This window comes from Fundulus heteroclitus, chromosome 13 (assembly GCF_011125445.2).
Source record: "Fundulus heteroclitus isolate FHET01 chromosome 13, MU-UCD_Fhet_4.1, whole genome shotgun sequence".
In the NCBI taxonomy this organism is placed as follows: domain Eukaryota; kingdom Metazoa; phylum Chordata; class Actinopteri; order Cyprinodontiformes; family Fundulidae; genus Fundulus; species Fundulus heteroclitus.
This window is the reverse complement of record NC_046373.1, coordinates 8,273,542-8,292,067: the sequence shown is the minus strand read 5'-3', so window position 1 is coordinate 8,292,067 and position 18,526 is coordinate 8,273,542. Positions and strand designations below refer to the sequence as shown.

The 18,526-nt window shown below is 40.6% G+C and overlaps 1 protein-coding gene across 1 annotated transcript in view; it reads right to left on the bottom strand.

The window, feature by feature from the left end:
• Window positions 1-6,237: 6,237 nt before the first annotated feature.
• The window catches only part of hibadha (3-hydroxyisobutyrate dehydrogenase a), a 32,492-nt gene continuing 20,203 nt past the window's right edge, over window positions 6,238-18,526 (bottom strand). Inside the window, exons 5-8 of the mRNA XM_012874247.3 lie at window positions 16,334-16,467; window positions 15,978-16,054; window positions 9,162-9,318; window positions 6,238-7,522 (exon numbers count right to left, since the gene is read on the bottom strand). Coding sequence (XP_012729701.2) covers window positions 7,364-7,522; window positions 9,162-9,318; window positions 15,978-16,054; window positions 16,334-16,467 — 527 coding nt within the window. The 3' untranslated portion in view covers window positions 6,238-7,363. The remainder of the gene's footprint in view (window positions 7,523-9,161; window positions 9,319-15,977; window positions 16,055-16,333; window positions 16,468-18,526) is intronic.

Genomic DNA, 18,526 nt, shown 5'->3' with positions numbered 1-18,526 from the left:
CAGAAATACCAAGAGCCAGCTTCTGTCCATGTGGCCATGAGGTGACTTGTGCTGACTCTACTGCTAATATTAAACGAGAAGACAGAGACAGATGTTTGTGTTTGGTATATTTAAAAAAAAAAAGTACTGTATGAATTTTTTTCCTATTTACAATTTTACACTATATTGTGTTGGTCTATCACATAAAATCCCAATAAAATACTTTGAATTCAAGGGATTTAAAGTCAAACAAAACCCTGGAAATTTTCTTTTGTCATTCATTATATAATGGCGAACCTGAATATCATTGCAAGTAATTTTGTACCGACACGCTCCTATATAGAGTAAAAAAAAAATGTTTTCATCCTTTCTGTGCTTTTCACTGGTGCTGCCATCTTGGCATCCAAATAACAGTAATATATGTTATCGTGACATACCAGCTGGACCAGGCCCTGATACAAGAACATAAAATAGATCATTCCCCAAAAAAAGTTAAAAAACAAAGCAACTAGACTTTTTTTAAAAAAAAAGTCCAGTTGTTTTGTTTTTTAACTTTGTTTTTGGAATGATCATGACCTGGATGACTGAGAATCTTCACCAGCATATAATAGATCCAAGGCAATAGATCTAAACGTGCCAGAACGCCAGGCATACATACGGTTAAAAAATAAAACCACGTGCATGCAGAGGTAAGTCATTTTTTTTTTTATTCATCACCCATCGAAAGGTGCGAGAACAAGCAGCAGCAGCATGGCATGCCTGCAGTATGATGGGAAGGCAGGATTACGTTCTCCCTGGTGCAACTCCTACATCACATCCGGTTAGGTTAATAATAGCTGTGTCCGAGGATTGCCTATAGACTGCTATCGCAAATGTTATGTGGGGCGTCAGGAGGTTATTATGTAGCATTCGTCAATTATGAATGCACTGGCGTGTTGCACAAAGAATACGGCACCTTTGACACGAAAATGGTCGTGTGCTTTTGTTGGGTTCTAAGCAGTTTTGTTTCACAAAACCGAGCCATCTCTGTTACACAACTAACACCAAACACTAAAAGGACCTCACAGATAAATTTAGCTGTTTTTGCACAGCTGTCGAAATGACAGCTTTGGTGCTGACTGTCCTGTCTGAAATGAAATTATCTTCACTAATGAACCTTAGCCGAGCCAGTGACTCAGGACGGGGGGGAATGATGTCTGCAAAACAGGAAGAGGACGCGTGGGTGTCGCGTTGATGTGCCAGCGCCGTGGGTGCGGATACGAGCTAAAGGGCTAAATGGGCTGAATATTATTGGTGGCTTCATGCTAAAGATATCAGGGCCACATTGCGACCCAGCGAGACAGCGGCTCGTTACAGCTCGCTGCGTGAGCTATAATACCTGCTAGATTGCAGCCACTAATTTAGCCACACGCCACTTAACGTGCGCCTGATATGAATCACGGGGCGCTTAGACGAGCCTCGTTTCCCTCCCTGCCCCCGTGACCCTCGCCACTCTTACTTCCTTTAAGAGCAAGTCGTTAAACAGGCGAAGGGATTCGCCAGCAGCTATAATGGGGGGGGGAATTAGAAACGCTGCTGCCTCGGCTATTTGTTACAGCAGCAGCTCTCAAAGTTGAGGCAGACTTTAGGTTTAAACTGCACCAACGGGGGACTGAGAGTGTGGAAACGTGAAAGCCCCCTGGTATAGGATGATGCGCTCGTAAAAATGTTCCGGGAAATTTGAAAAACTGTCATTCACCAACACGTGTGTGTTCAGTTTCACTCATTCATAGCTAAATGAGTGAATGGGTAGTTGGGGACTGGCTGGTAGAATGCTGATCCATTGGTCCTGATCCAGGTACTTATGAATGATTGTTGTAGCATGCAGAGGTGGCCCTCTCCCCTGAGTCTTGGAGGCCTCCCAAAGCTCCTGGAAGTAAGTGAGCAGAGGATAAAGTCGGTAGAGGTGCTGCTGTCTGCCAGGTGGATTTTTGGAAATGCGTGGACTGCATTTGTTTGGTTCAGGCTGCTTACTAGGTGAGTCCTGGTGCATTGCCTACTCTGATGGTACCAGGTTTGTGTAGTTCTGGTCACCTGGCAGAAGGCGATCTTTTTGGATATATGGTGAACTTCTGTCTTTTTTTTATTAATTATATACCATCTTTTTAGATGTTTTCTTTAAAATTTATGGCATAATTTAGAAGTAAAACTACTGAATCTCTGTCCTAAACATTATTTGCTGTCACACTGGAGTCATCTCCCAGAATACATCAGGGAATGCAACAATTTGAAGTCTCTTCCAGAATATGAATCCGACACCTTTTGCAGGACCAGAACAATCAGTATCGGACTGTGCGTCACTTCAGATCTCTATTGCCTACCGTCTGCGGTTTTATGTCAGCTGCACCTATCGCAGTTGGAAAATTCAAGCAACAAATGCAAAAATAGCTGTTTGTGTATTTCTCGAGCCAGTAGTGAAAGACTTACATCCACTGCCACCATTTTATATAGGAGACAAGTTTACCCACGTGTTTATGAAAGTAGGTAAGGTGGAGCAACACACATCAAAGGATTCTCGAAAGAGAGGAGATAAGTTTCCAGGAGAGAGGTTGGGCAAAAAAGGATTAAACAACCGCTGTCAAAATTTTATTACTCTGACCAACCCATTTTTCTGATGGACGATGTAGATTTGCACTACCTTTCTGAGCTGCTGGCTCATAATGGTGTTAGGGAAAAAAAGTAAAATTTCATCTGGATCTATATTATACTTCCAAACAGTACCAGTACCATGGGTTTTAAAAACAATACTCTACCGTGGTGCTCGATACTGCTTTTCCATGTAAACATACCACAAATGCTTGACTATCTTTTGCAGAAGCAAACAAACTGATTTTACAATTAGATCTGAACTTTATTTTGAAAAAATAAATAAATGGTCGTTGTGAATCTGTACCACAACCTTGAGGCAGAGACTCCACCTGATCGTAACTGAAGCCGTCTTCCATTGACACCATCGAGCAGTCCAAGGATAGGGTAGCTTGTCCATGCTAAACTTTATCTGGACTAAACAGATGTTGGTACACGCAAACATCCAAAGTAGTCTACGAAAGAAATGCTGACATTTTGGATTCCCCTCGCCAAACTTAACACTAGAGATTTCCTAAAAAATTGGTGAACCAAATGTGAGACCAGAGTTACTGCTATGTCACATGCCTAGTTACCAGAGCTGTAGACCATCCCTAGACAACTTGTTTGGATTTGAAAAACCAGAATGATTGGTTTTATGATAAATTACAGCTTTCACTTTGAGAACCTAAGTACCTTTGGCATTGAATAATCATTACGCATGGAAAATATGGGTTTAAAAGGCTAGCTTCGCTCTGTTTTACTGTCACTGGTCACTTCTATACCTCTACTAAACTCGGGCTGATTTGGTATGTAAATTACTTTTTGTTTATCAATGCCTTCAGTAAATAGCCACACGTTTGATCAAAAAATAGAAGAACAAGTCATTCACCAAACGCTGAACTCCTGTTGACACACGAGATTGGTGTCGAGTCCTGGTGTCGACACGGCCACCGTGGCGCGTCTGGTGTCGCACCGCCGGCTGCCAGGCTGAGAGGGCGAGGCTCGCTGAGGCTCGGCTGGCTCGGGACTCGGTCTGTCTCTAGCATCCCATTCAGACGTCAGCAGAGACCGGCTTCACCACTTCTCCTTTACAGCCTGCTTTCATGTGTCCTTTTAATGAGGAAACCGCCGGCTCAGCAGCTTGCTATAAAACGCGAGCAAATTAAAAGACCCAAATATGAATCAACTACAGGACGTAATTCAGCGGGCCCAGCCAGAGGCGTAGCTCCACTTTAAACAAACCAAAGTCCATTGTCTGCAAAGGCCAAGATGGCAAAAAAAAAAAAAAAAATGCCTTAAAAGTGACATCAGGTAAAAGCGATCAGACAGGAAGACCAAGTCTACATGAGTCTACATGAGTCTACATGAGTAATACCACTCCATTAGAGACAGCGAAACCATAATTTTTAAAGAACACACTTGAGGTAAGCGCATAACTTCCCAAATAACAATAACAGAGTGAGTCATGGGCCCACAACACGACTCCTGCCACCAACGGCTCACCACAGTCTGCTAACGCTGCGACTGCCACTTTAGACAACAGCAGCTCCATAAAACGTCGAAGACGCACTCGGCATCAGAATAAAAACTACGTAAAATAAAACAAAACCACATTTGTTTTTGTTTTTTTCCCCCTCTGGTTTCATTGTAATGATGGAAATAAGGGCATCATTCAGACATTAGTGCTGCCATTTCTCCTTGGCTGACGTTAAGCTTTATGTGCGCGACTGCTGAGGAGCTCTGGAGTATAAATGAATAGCTGCAACCCACCGAGGAGACGGGTGTCAGCGTTTTAAGCTGGAACCTTAAGGTATGGAACGAGTAAAATATACCACTGAGCTATATAATACACTGGAGTGCTGATTTTGCCGAAAAACTGAAGTCACCGGCCGCCATCTTGCTACTCCCGACTCTCACAGAATCCCATAAGATTTGCTTGCAATAACAAGCAGTTTTCTGGCTGTGTGAAAACGTTTCACAGGTAATTGTACAGTCAGTGGATGTACTAACACTATCAACTACTAGGAAATTAGGTGCTGAAATATTTTACGTGTTATTCATATTAAATATATATAAATGTATATATAAGTACGTGTATATGTATATATGTATATATATGTATACACATATGTAAATATATGTTTTTGTATATTGTTATTTATATATTTATAAATTTTAAACATATTTAAATGAATAAAATGCAAAATATTTCAGCACATGACTTTCTCAGTACTTGATATTTTTAGAACATAACATAAAAGTATATGGGTAATATATGTACACCAATAGCCCATAACGTTATGACCAAATGTCAAATACGCTGGTCCTCCTTGTCCTGACTAAACTGCCCAGACCTACCAGGTTCTGGACTCCATACGAGCCCTGAAGGTGTGGCGTGGTTATATGGCACCAAGATCCTGTAGTGTTCGAGGTAGGGCCTCCATGGATTGAACTTGGTTGTCCAGTATTTTACATCCTGAAAATGCTTGACAGGATTGAGATCTGGGGTTTTAGGAAGCTGATCAACACCTCAAACTCACCGTTTTGCTCCCTAGATGATCCCCTGAACAATGTTTGTTTTGCCTTGGGACGCATTACTCAAAGTGACACTTTGACTGGTCTGTGGCTATATGCCCCCCCTTATATGCAACTAACAGGGATGCACTGTGTTTGATGGAAAGGTGTACACTATGTACACCTTTCCATCAAAACCTGCATTTAATTATTTAGATGAGTCAGCTACAGCAGCTTGTCGGTCAGATTGCCCCACATGGACCGGCCTTTATCGGTGCCTTGGCTGGCCATGACCTGATCACTGGTTAACCACCGGTCTTTCCTTGGATGACTAATTTTAGATATTTACCAATGCAAATTAGGAAAGAAAACCACAACAGGTGCAGTTTTGCAGATGCGCTGACCCAGTTTTCCAGCCATCACAATGCAATCTTTATAAAACTCAGTCAAATCGTAATACCAACGTATTTCTTTGGTGCTTGTACTGCATCAGCTTCAGCGACAGTGTGTTCAATTATTGCCTAATGCAGTCATAAACAATAAATTAGAATACGGGTTCTGATGAGGCTTGCCAGGTATTAAACATACTTTTAATTAAGGTCACATTTCGGTGTTAAAAATGTTTTTTTTAATTGGTCTGATGTAATATTATAATCCTAAAAGCTGTGCTTTTATTAGCTGTAAGCTTTAGGATTGCAGAAAATTGGCTTGTTGGTGATGAAGCACATAAAGAGAAGAAAACAATAGGATATGGTATAGGTTTGATCATGCTGTGTGTTGAAATCAACCTTTGCTACATAAAAAAAACAAAAACTATTTTTGGTTTATAAGTATCCATAAAAACAAGTTTGTTAAGCAAAGGCTTTCCCCCCCCCCAAAGACTACGCATAACAAAATCAATGATTTTTGTTATGATTAAGTTTGTTGTTAACTATGTCTTTGCTGTTCCTCACTTTGTTTTTAATAAAACAGTCCAAAAGCAAAATATTTCATTAGAATTAATTCCAAAAAGATGAAACATTTTTTGTAGTTTTATTGATGTATGACAACAATTCTAACATGTAATGTAAGTCTCATGATGATTATATAGTAGAGGTCCAGGAACTACTATACACAAAATACATTGTTACAAAAATATCAAATACACAAAATATCTTTATTTCTCTGCCGCAGTGTGACTGAAATGTGGTTTCACAGATTAAAGACAAACTATAGAAACCATTATGGAATTTTACTGAGAAAAACAGTGACGGTCAATACTTCTCTTCAATGCTGCACAGCAATAAGAAATATAAATTATGTACAAATTTTCACAGCACGGAGAAACCACTCCTCACTGAAATGTTACACAGATGTAGCAGACAAAAAGGGAGACGCAGGGTGAAGATCGACTGGGCTGAAGAAAGTGCTAGACAGTGAGAAGATTTCGTTGAAAATGTTGACAAATGTTTAATACTCTGGTGGCTCAATGATCAGATGTAGACAGTGAAGAAAATAATTAAGTTCAAATGGATTCTGTAACAGTATCAAAAGGACCCAGAAATGTCGCACTGCAATGAAACACAGTGCAAAACTATCCAGGGATTCATCTCACAGCATAATTGAAAATGAACTGAAACTATTGTGTAGTGTGTTCATAATGTAAACCAATAGATAAATGTAGGTATAAAGTTCTATTTCCTTCTAAATCGTGAAGAAATGTGATTGAACGTCAGTAAACTTGGAGCCTCGGGTCTGGGCAACTTTGGCATAATATGGGTGTCTGCAGAATCATAACCTCTGCAAAGTGTTTTCGTGTCTTCAACTGCATTTCTATTATCAGCTCTAAGTTTACCGTTTTGTTTTTTTTCCCCCCCCTGTCCACATCATTGCAGGGTCAGGCTCAGGTCATACAGGTAACAGACATGTAGCACACATCTAACACAAACATGCTGGATCTTTACCATTCATGCAATTTCCACTTATCACTCATCCAGGAAATGACACAAGTTGCATAGTTACGTGTAAATCCGCAGCTCCTGTACACACATTTTTTCGTAAAGCTCAAGATTATTTTTTGGTAGATATTGTTGTTTTTTTTAAATCAGTTTTACAGGAAAGGCAGTTTACAACAAGAGGAGAGGTGTCAACACTGTTATTTGGCCTGAAGATCTTTTTCCTTAAACCAAGGCCTTAGCCTCGCCTGAGAACACTGGGATAAGGGACACTCGGGTGTTTGGTTCTGAGGTCTGGGTAACAGTCTATCTATGCTAAGCCTCCATGTTCACTGTGCTTCCTCCTCGCGCAGAAACTGGAAGACCGATGAAAAGTCCTTGTTGGCGTAGCCGCGAGAGCACATGACACGGTAGATCTGGTGGGCAAGGGAGCCGAGAGGGATGGGTGACTTTGTGTTGGTGGCCGTGTTCTGGGCTAAACCAAGATCCTGTAAATTTGAAAAGAGAAACAGAGTCAGAAGGATTACTGATAACGGCTTTAAAACAGGACACACTTACATCGAGACAGTTTGTAGCCATCCAGCAATTAACTCAATTTAGGATGGGTCATAATGACTAAAGGATTTATAAATCTGTCAATCATCTGCATAACATTTGAATGGAATAATGTATTAAAATAAAAGCATTACACAAGGAAAGTGTGTAGTAAATTAAAATGGCACCAACAGGGGTCTTTGAGGAACTCCAAATCTAAGTAGGTCTCTTGAAGAAAAAAAAATTCCCCAACTTGAACAGAAATTGAACTTGCAAATAAATAAGAAGTGAACCACAAAAGAAGATATCTGAATCTAAAGAGACGTCTCTGAAGAAACATACTAAATATATAGTGATATAAAATAATATATTTATTTTTATAGGGGCAACAGAGGCGTAGATGCTAGGAGTTCATCCTGTAAGTGGTCCTATGTCCTTGGGCAAGACCCTTCACCCGCTTTGCCTGCTGCTGCTGGCGGTCATAGGGGCCCGGTGGAGCCGATTGTATGGCAGCCCCGTTTGTCAGTCTGCCCCAGGGCAAATATCAATGAATGTAAAAATATGGTGTTCATCTTAAAATGTCTTTATTTCAGTATGAGTAGAATTGTTTAAAGGCAAAGCAAGTTTATTTATATAGCACTTTTCAGTAACAAGACAATTCAAAGTGGTGTACAAAGTATATAATGCAAAGGCAGAACAGTGAAGAAATAAATAGGTAGACCCATGTTGACACAAAACAACAGGGGAGTTTACTATATGTAAAAAGAAAAGGCAGTTAGCACCTTTAGCAGATGAATATATTAGTTATTAACGTTATCTGGAAGTTGGATGCTGATGTTACTTTTCCACACTTTACAGGCCATGGCATTGGACTGTCCTTAAATGAGGTTGAGATGTTAGGACGCCAGTTTGCGACCAGGTTGCATTTTTGTAGGTGCATTACGTCGTCAATGCAGTAGTTGATTAGCATTTGTGCTGCAGACGATTAAACCACCACAACCTGCATTTCTGAACTTGTTGAACAATAGTTAGTCACTGCTGGCATTACGCCACAGCTGGGACAGACAAATTTCAAGAATCTAATGGAGACACTGCATTTGATAAACTTTAAGTGTCGTTTGGTCCCGGTCTCTGGTTTGTAGAAGATAGGTGACATCTGAGGGAGGAAAGGGAGCCTGCTGGTCCTCACCTAGATATCTGGAGAATTCAAATCGTACCATCGGAGAGTCAAAACCAACAGTAGTCCCAATTGGGCCAAAGGATGTGTGCTACCTTCCTCTTTGGCATCAATGAACTGAGATATTCAGACTTTGGGGTCTGTCTAATCTGAAGCCCCCTGAGAGGAACAGTGGCTGACAGAATGGTGATGTGGGCTGGAGGTCAGTACCAAGTACCAAACCTGCTGCTTTTAACCATTACAAGCCCGTTTAGCTACACCTTAGCTGAAGGTCAATTCACCAAGTTTAGTCTAACAATAAAAATGGGATTTTCTCAATGGCGCTCAAAATCCTTTAAACATCCAACATGGAAATATAAATAATAATTTGATGCAGTTGCATCAAACAAAAAAAGAAAGGAACAAAAAGCAAATACCTTTCCCATTAGAGTGGTTCCATATCCACCCTGGTAGTTGTTGGCTGAGGGGACACCCTCCATTACTCCGGGGACGGGGTTGTACGTGTCGCTGGACCAGCAACGACCCGATGACATGTTGAGGATCTTTGCGAGCAGCTTGGGGTCCAAACCCAGTCTAAAACAGGACGGATAAAACAGCAATCATGAACGTCTTTGGAGTTTAGGTTATTTGACTCCTAAAATTGCTTTAAAAGAGAGGAGAATTTTTAACCGTTAACCGTTAGACGGTTATAGATAATTGATGGCCAAGACCAGAGCGGCTTTTTAAAGTCTTAAAAGAATTAACTCGGTTCTGCTCTTAAGTCAAAGTTTCACACAGGAAGATCCTTGGTGGCACATTGCCTCTGACCTCCATTTCCTTTGTTAATAATAGCAAAGGGCTTGTCTATAAATAGCTGCCTATTGTGAAAAAAAAAGTTTAAAAAGGTTTGTAAAATTTTTAACCACTGTTTTTGAGAATGGAGTTGCTCTGAGACAGTCAAAGAACAGCCTGCAAGACCAATAAATTTGGATTTGTGCTAAATTATTACCATATGAGAGTTATACACTAAAATTAAGATATTCATTGCTTACAACCTCCTACCAAAGCCTTGCCTAAAAATTCTGGAGGATCCTTATAAACCTTAAATGTAATGCCACAATATGGATCATAGAAAACCTGCTTGCAAAATGGGAAAAAAAAATATTACATCCATTGTTACAGTTAAGTAATGCATATTATGATCATGTATACCTTTTAGTTTTAAGCTTTGGCCGAATCAGTATAAGCTAAAATTGGACTAGAGTTTGTTTAGAAAGAATGAGCTTGAGATAAACAGCCAAAGGGATCATATTCAAGGCTACAAGAAGCAAAGAGAGCAAAAATTGGTCTTCTGGTGATTCCAGTGACCCCAGCTGAACCTTAAGCCCGGCTCTGACCATTCCTCAGTGTTAATAGCTGAAGCCTTTGTAATGCTGGCTAATGCAGTATTGATGTCCACCATCAGAACCATCTTTCATTATCCCTTTTTTTTCCAAGAAAGTGGAGGAGGAGAAGTGGTTTTAAGCAGCACAGGGGAGCCGTAAACCCTGCCGTCACATCACAAGGGCGAACCGTTCGCTCTGCGGCCCAGTGTGCAACAACGCACTTTTTTTTGCATGCATGAGGGCAAATCTCTGGGCTATGAGAACGAGCGGCAAAAAGCTAACGAGACAAAGAAAGGGACCAAACCTAGGAAAAGAAAGAGGAGAGAGAATGAAGTGCCAACCATTACAGCAGCCAGGGTGTAACCGTAGCGCCTGTTTCGGGCGGTCGGTTTGCCCGTGGAGTACAGCTTTTGTAAATTACTGATTTAAAAGGCCACTGTAAAGTTGGCCACATCAAGTCCTAGCTGCTTTAGTTTATTGTTACTTACAGGCCCGTAACTCCATTCTGCTCTCAATATGACGATTAAACCATCATAGGTCCTTAAAGCCAGCAACCCTCCCTCCCTTTTTCCACCTGGCTTTCATTCTGCCATTACCGCAGTTTTATTATCTGTCTAGTAACTAATTAGGAAAAGGGATTGGATTTAGTCCCTTTGTGTCTCTCGCCTCCCCTTCATTGCTTATGTGCTCTCCCAGACTCTCTAATTTTTTATTTTTTTTTTTTTTTATTAACCGCTAGTTTTGGAAATGTGGCATCAGTGCCTGTGATGTAAAAGGCAATGTCACACAGCTTTTTTTTTTACTGCACGCCTCAACAAAATGCCTCGCCGTCCTGCTTCTCCTCTGCTCTTCCTCCCCCCCTCACCATCAGAGTTGACACCTCCCCGTCTACGGACTCTTGGGGACATATGTTTGACATCGAAGTCTCCCACCTCAGTTCAGCTCTCCACTTATACACACACACACACACACACACACACACACACACACACACACACACACACACACAAGCAGGCGGCCCCACCCTGCGTTCTGGGTCAGCAGCTGAAAAGGTTACTGGCTGAGCTACAATAAAGCGGGTCCGAGCGCATGGATCGTTTGTTACGGCGACCGGAGAGGCTGACGGGGAGCTGTTGTCCTCTGTTAACGATAAATCAATGATGTCCCCCCCCTCTCTCTAGCTCCTTTCACACACACATACACACACACACACACACAAACACTCAGCTGTGGTTATTAGCCGACGCGGTAGTGTTGCTCTTCGCCTGCGGTAATTTGCGTGGAGAAGAGGACATGTCACGCTTTAACAAGATCGACATGGATAAACAGACGCGACCGTGCTGCCTTGTAATGTTGCTGCAGATTAGAAAGGAAAAAAAAAAAAAAAAAAAAGAGGAGATGGAGCTACAGATGGAAATAGGAGGGGAGGGTGTTTATGCGTTTATGTGCAGGGAGCGCTGGCAGGTGGAGTTCATTTGCAGCAGCGATATTAAGTGTCTGTTTCATCATGATTAGCTCCTCGTCCTCGTTTGGTGCCGCGCGAGAGGAAGCCCGGCCCGCTCCCCCATTTATTATTTCATTAAAGAGCTAACGAGCACAAACACACAGACAAACGTTTACTATCCCACTTATAGAGACAATAAGCGTGTTTACTGCTGATGTTTAATCTTTATCGTAGCATATGCTCACCATCTCTCAGCAGCTCATTGGAGAAGAGCTGCCTTGGTGCTTGTCTTCTCTATTCATATAAAGTTTATCGTGCACAAATAGAAATGCTTATATGCTTTGACGTCTTCTAGATAAAAAAAAAAAAAACAGTCTTTTGCATCAAAGACTTCCTGTATCTATGGTACATTACAGGCATTAAAAATCACAGATGCTTATTTAGATCGTCATCCGTAGCTCCCATCCAGTGTTACAACCCCAAACTGCAGAGTTGTATAGTTTATTTTAAGTCTTTTTTACCTAATAGATGATCACAATTTAGTGCAAAACTGTAAACTGGTAGAAAAATTTGACTTTTTTTTTTTTTAAAATCAAATGAAAATGTAAAACGTGCCTCATTCAGGTCGCCTAACACTGAGGGTTCTAAATAAAATCAAGTGCAATGGCTTCCAGAGGTCATCTAATTGGTAAATACGTTTTATTGGTGTGTAATTTCATGTAATGTATTTTAATTTCAGTATAAACACAGCTTTTGTGAATAATTAGTGGCATAAAAGATAATAACACACCATACAGGTCGGGGGTGAAGCTATGGACTCATTTAAAGCAATGTTAGCCATTTCCCAAGCTTTGAACATTTCACAAAGCAATGTTCAATCCATGGTCCAAAACTGTAGAGGGGATGTCAAGCCTGTGGACCGGCCCAGACACGACCTTCCACCTGAAGTGACAGGCCGCGCACAGAGATTATTCAGAGAGGCTGATGGTGACTTTGGAGGAGCTGCAAAGATCCTCATCTCAGTAGTATTTATATGTGAAGTTAAGTCTGTTTTGCAAACTGCTTTTAAGGAGCCTTGGGCCTGTGACTTTGTGTGGTGACGAGTTTTTATATGAAGGTTTACACATGACATCCTGTCATATCCATGTTCGATAATCTTATTTTGAAATGAGAAAAAAAAAAAAAAAAACTTGACTGGCCGACTGTGATGAGAATCTTTTCTCAAACTGCGTGTTTTAAAAAGAACAAAGGAAGGACCCAAAATATTTAAATCGTAAACATGGCAGCATTTTGGTTTCTCTGTAGAAGAATTAAACAGGCAAGATACGACTGGCTAAACCTGAGCCTCCAACAATGCTAAAGCTGGCCTCATTTGGAGATTCACTAAAGGTTTATTTCATAGTCTCATTTATACTTAAGATGATTCTACACTCAGAGGTTCTTGAAAACACAATTTGAGACAAGAAAACAAAACAATTAATTTTGTTATGAAAACACAAACGGAACATTTTTTTAAAGGATTTGTGTTGTCCATCAATCTGGCCTTCATGGGAGTGTAGTAAGAAGAAAATCATACCATATTTAAAAGATAGTCATTGGAATCCCATATAAAGTTTGCCAAAAGCCATGTAGGGGAGACAGCTAAATATTATATCTTATCTATCTATCTCTCTCTCTCTATATATATATATATATATATATATATATATATATATATATATATATATATATATATATATAGACACACAGACACATACATGTGTTATTGAGTGCAAGCACATTTTCGTTTTCCTTTCACTGCCCAATTATGCTCCACATAGTGTAGTTCTCTCACATTAAAACATAACAAAACACATATGAGGCTTTAAGATAAAAAAATTTTTTTGCTTTATAGTAAGTGGATTGAATATGTACAGAAAAAAAAAAGAGTGAGATGTGATAAAATTAGAACTAAAAAAAGAAATGAATGCCAAAAAACATGTCCTCGATGCATATTTGGGAACGTACGGCTGTGTGTGTGTGCTCACAATTGTCATGCGCCACCATTCCTTGCACTACGAGCAGGTTACGCTCTGCTGGAGGCGGCCAGAGCTTCCATCTGAGATCAACAAATTAACTCCAAGGAACGAACCGTGCGCGTGAGCGTATTTGCGTGTGCATGTTTTAGCAAGAGTAGCTACGAACGTACACACAAACGCATATTAAGAAAAGGGCTGCTCTACCAGGCCCGAGTCCAGCATGACAAAATGTTATTGCCATTGTCCTGTAAATTAGCTGCGAGCGCTCATTCTGCTTCGCGCTGGACTGTATTGGTGTGTGTCGGAACACACACGTCAATGAGAGCTTCTTCCCTGCCTAGGAGGCAGGGCCGCAATGCAGCATGGGAGATTTACATACTGTGAGTTCTCCCTAAATGATGACAGACTTTGTTAAGCCCTCTAATAAAGCCCCGGAGAAGGTGGAATAAGAAAGAGGGAGAAACAGAGCAACAGACGGACACACAATGTGTGCACGCTCATCCCATCCAGCTTGCACATGGGTTCGTCTTTCATCAAAACAAAGATAATTCACAATCAAAGCGATGGGACGGAGTAGAAAAAAAGTATTTTTTTTCCCCTTCAAAGTAACACATAATGATATGTACGCTGCGAACTTGTACGAGTAGGAGACGTGTTGGGAAATAAATCAGCGTCTATGTGGTGTGCGTGTTTCCAAGACAGAGTGGCAATGTGTAAATCTGTGTTGTTCGCTTAATGCCTCCATATTTCAGAAGCCTGGAGAAGGGATTTATGTGAAGCTGCTCATGCCAATTTTCTTCCTCTGTCTCAGCGCAGATAAATCAGGCGCACTAACACAGCTGCACTGAGCAAAGAGCAATTCATTTACACTCACACATGTGCAAAACTGGATGCACACAGTTTTACAATGGAAAAGCCATAAAAACACATAATAGCGCAACAGTAAGCAGAGAAAACAGTCTATATATATATATATATATATATATATATATATATATATATATATATATATATATATATATATATATATATATATAGTTTTTCCCTATATATTTTAATATATTACCGTTTCCTCTATGTAATATTTACACATAACACAACATGAGGGAAGACTTGGCCTACACTGCAAAAATAGACCTAAAAATAAGATTTTTTTTCTTCAAATTAAAGTATTTTTCCTTGATTTGAGCAGATAAATAGGACTATTTGCCAATGGAATAAGATTTTTGCACTTAAAATAGGAACAATTCATCTCCATCACCTTATTTCAAGTGCAGGATTTCTAATTATCTTATTTTAAGGGTAAAAATACTCATTCAATTGGCAAGTAATCTTATTTACCTGCTCAAATCAAGGGCAAATACATTCATTTCAAGAAAATTTTACTTATTTTTAGTTCTCTTTTTGCAGTGTATCTTTGGATGATTGGATGACCACGTTACCATGGCCGTTTGTACTGACTACATCTGGAAAATTTTATGTTTTTCTCATCTGATTTTAACAGGTATTTAGTAATACTTATCAGCATTTCCCTTATAGTGTTATTGCCGAGAAGCTGCACACCACTGCCCCGGAACTACATGTTATGTGGATGGAAGGGCCGTCAGCAAAAAGTCTCCCAGGAAAGACAATGCTTGCATCAAATAGTGACTTTCCGTTTCAGTTCAAAAATCCACTGGGTTTCCACTCCTCATACCTGAATTACAAATGTGACTACAATTTCTAAAACTATGCGTACAGCCAAGAGATAGGAAAAAGGGTGAAAACAGAAAAAACGGAAGGGAAAACAGGGCCAATTGAACAAACCCATTGATGTTTGCGCGTGCAAAACGGCTAAAATTTCGAACCTCCAGCTTACAGCCTGCAGACGTACCCCTCTCTCAGATTGAGGCGTGAGTACTTGTGGGATTTCTAGGTGGTGGTCAGAGGCAGGGGTGTGGCGGGATCCAAGCAAACGCTCCATCAGCAGATGTAAATCAGACTGCGGCTCCGCCCCCTCATTCGTCTTGCTCGAACACAAACGTGCTGCTCCAACTTGGGGAGGGGTTGACCCCTTTGCACTTCCATAAACTACACTAACACACTGAGACACATTTCCAAATCTGCATCGAAGTAAATTGTTTTTATATTAAATGTTCATTTAGGGCAACTGCCTCTGATTGTTTGCTCATAATCCAGGATTTAGCTGAGGTTATCTGCAGCTACCAATTAGCCTGTGTACTTACCAGACATGCTAACGCCATGATTCAGTATAACTGTGGTATTGTTACGCACAAATTATCACCGGCCAATGCCAAGTCGTCAGAAATGCGCCCCTCTGTTTTCGTTTACAGGCACCTCTCTCTACAAAGTGGGTGACAAATAACATTGGTTCTAGCAGGTTAGCAGAGCATTAGCGTCGGGTACCTGATGCCAAGGTTCATGGTCTCCGCAGTCCCGATCATCCCGATGGCCAGCAGCATGTTGTTGCAGAGCTTCGCCGCCTGCACGGTGGAAAAAATAAACATTAATGAGGCTTGCGCAACTTCACCTACACAATTACTGTTTATTTAAAAGACATATTAATGAGGAATGGAGGACATTTTAAAGCAAGTTAAGACGGACTAAAACTGGATAGCCGAATCAGTAAGGAAGCATTTCTGATCCCTTTCATTTATGCTCATCTACGCACTGATCAACAATCCCTCCTCTAAAAATATCCACATTATGCATTTCCAATATCAGGCATGTCTGTGACTGAGTTTATGAGCGATTGGCTCTACCTGTCCTGAGCCAACTTGTCCACAGTACACAACGTTAGCGCCCATGCAGGTGAACAGTTCCTCTGCGGCCTTGAATTCCTCCTCCAGTCCGCCGACCATGAAGGTCAGTTTGGCCGTGCTGGCAGCCCCAACACCTGAACAAAAACGCCATCATCTTACTTTAGTGGAGTTTAACTAATTCCAAATAATTCAAAACAGCGGACATGATGATTCAAGCCAAACCTACACATTACATTGATACAGATTTTATATACATTCAGCAAGTTAAATTCCTTACTCTACAACCGTTTGTATCATGTGGAAAAACGGTCAAAGGGAAACATTATGGTTTAATGTAAAAACATTTTAAAATGGCAGAAAAAAAAAAAAAAAAAAAATCAACAGAACATCTATGTGAGAATTTAATGAGGAGCTTTTCCTGTCTCAGATTTCAAGATTTCTAAGTTGGTTTTCAAAACAGTAACAGAAACGACATTTACAAATAAATAAAGGTTACACGACAATTATAAAAGAATTTATGCTCTTAATTAAAGGGTTCAAGCCTTAAAAAAATAATTATTTTGTAAAACTGATTATCTAATGTGAGCCAGAAACAGCAGCAACCCCGAACTTTAATACATCAGTGTGTTTTTAATAATAATAATAAAATAAAAATAAAAAAAAAATCACATATATTTATGTCAAATAAAAAAAAATCTTGCTCTACTTTCCTTTTTACACCATTTATCCCGAACAGAAAATATTTGAAGCCCATTTTACACTTTTTACAGTTTGTTGCTGCAAAGGAACCTCACACAAAAACCCAACACACACCTTTGATTTTGGTGAATTATCATCAGTAGGAGAAGCAAATCAGATTAAAAACAAATATACTTTCTATTAAAAAAGGCATACTGCCTTTAACAGTTTTTAAATGGCACCTTTGTACTCTTCTGTATGTGCATGCGACGCTCGTGGTGAGGCAGACGTGTTAAGTAGCGCTGCACCAGAGGGACCGCGCTATCTTTAAAAGGCGATTGTTGCCATCATCCATTGCACAACCCCCCTGGGAACCCTTGCCTTTTGTCTCGTCACCCGTCCTCTCTCACATTCACACAGATCACTCAGGACACGTACACACAAACAGCTGGGCCTGAGGGCCGGGCCCCCCCCCCCCCATGGGGGTATCAGTGACAGGCATGAGGGGTAATTAACTTTACACTTTATCATGTTCAATTAGGCGTCCCTCCCCATGCCTGATGGCTTAAGAAGCATGCCATGTTGTAGGAGGCAATCCCATCCCATCCGACCCACCCCGTCACCTGCCCCCACATGGGGTCCTTAAAACAGAAATAACCCCTTTTCACAGGTTTGCCCAACCAGCCAAAGCCTCTTATGCAACGGCTACGTAGCCTAAATGTTCCTGTGATTGACTTTGACCCTCAGGGTGTGAGGAACCAACAGTAGTCTCGGATGATAAGAACTGAGGCTTCAAGCTGATGTTTCAGTCCCTTCTGGTCCTCGGAGGCCGATGTCCTACTTGTTTTGGGTCCCTCCCTCCTCTAACACATTCGAATCAAAGAGCGGACTCGTCTCCTCGACCTGTCACCGGGTTTCCAGGAGACTGTCCCTGAACAAAACTTTTGATTGATGTCTTCCAAGTAGGGAAGCATTTAAAACATATAACATGCAACGTATCGCTCAAAATCTGCAAGGCCAATAAAGGCACATCTAATTTGTAAAAGTTATGTTCAACATACTTTATTTATTTATTTCCTTTTGAAAAAAACTCTAAAACTAACACTTGTTACTGACCAGGTGTCAAACGTGCATGGTCGAGCATCCGCTCTGGATCAGGACCATAAACCGCACTGCAGTCAGTGTGAGCCCAGCGTAGCGCTGTGGTGCCCTTTGTCCCAAAAATACTATACATACAAACATGCTGAAAGAAACGCCACTGAAGCCTTCAGTAGAGTAACTAATCCAAGTTCCATCAAGACTTTTCACATGGAATATAAAGAACTGCTTGGATAACAACCTTTCAACCTCATTGTAGAAACATATCCAATAACAGATTGCATTGTAAATAATTGCAAGTAACTACAGCATGTCCCCTTGGTAAAACTCTTGAACATGCCAGCTGAATTCAGAATTGAAGCTGGCCTTAAAAAAAAAACAAAAAAAAACATAAAAAAAAATAAATGAATAAACAAC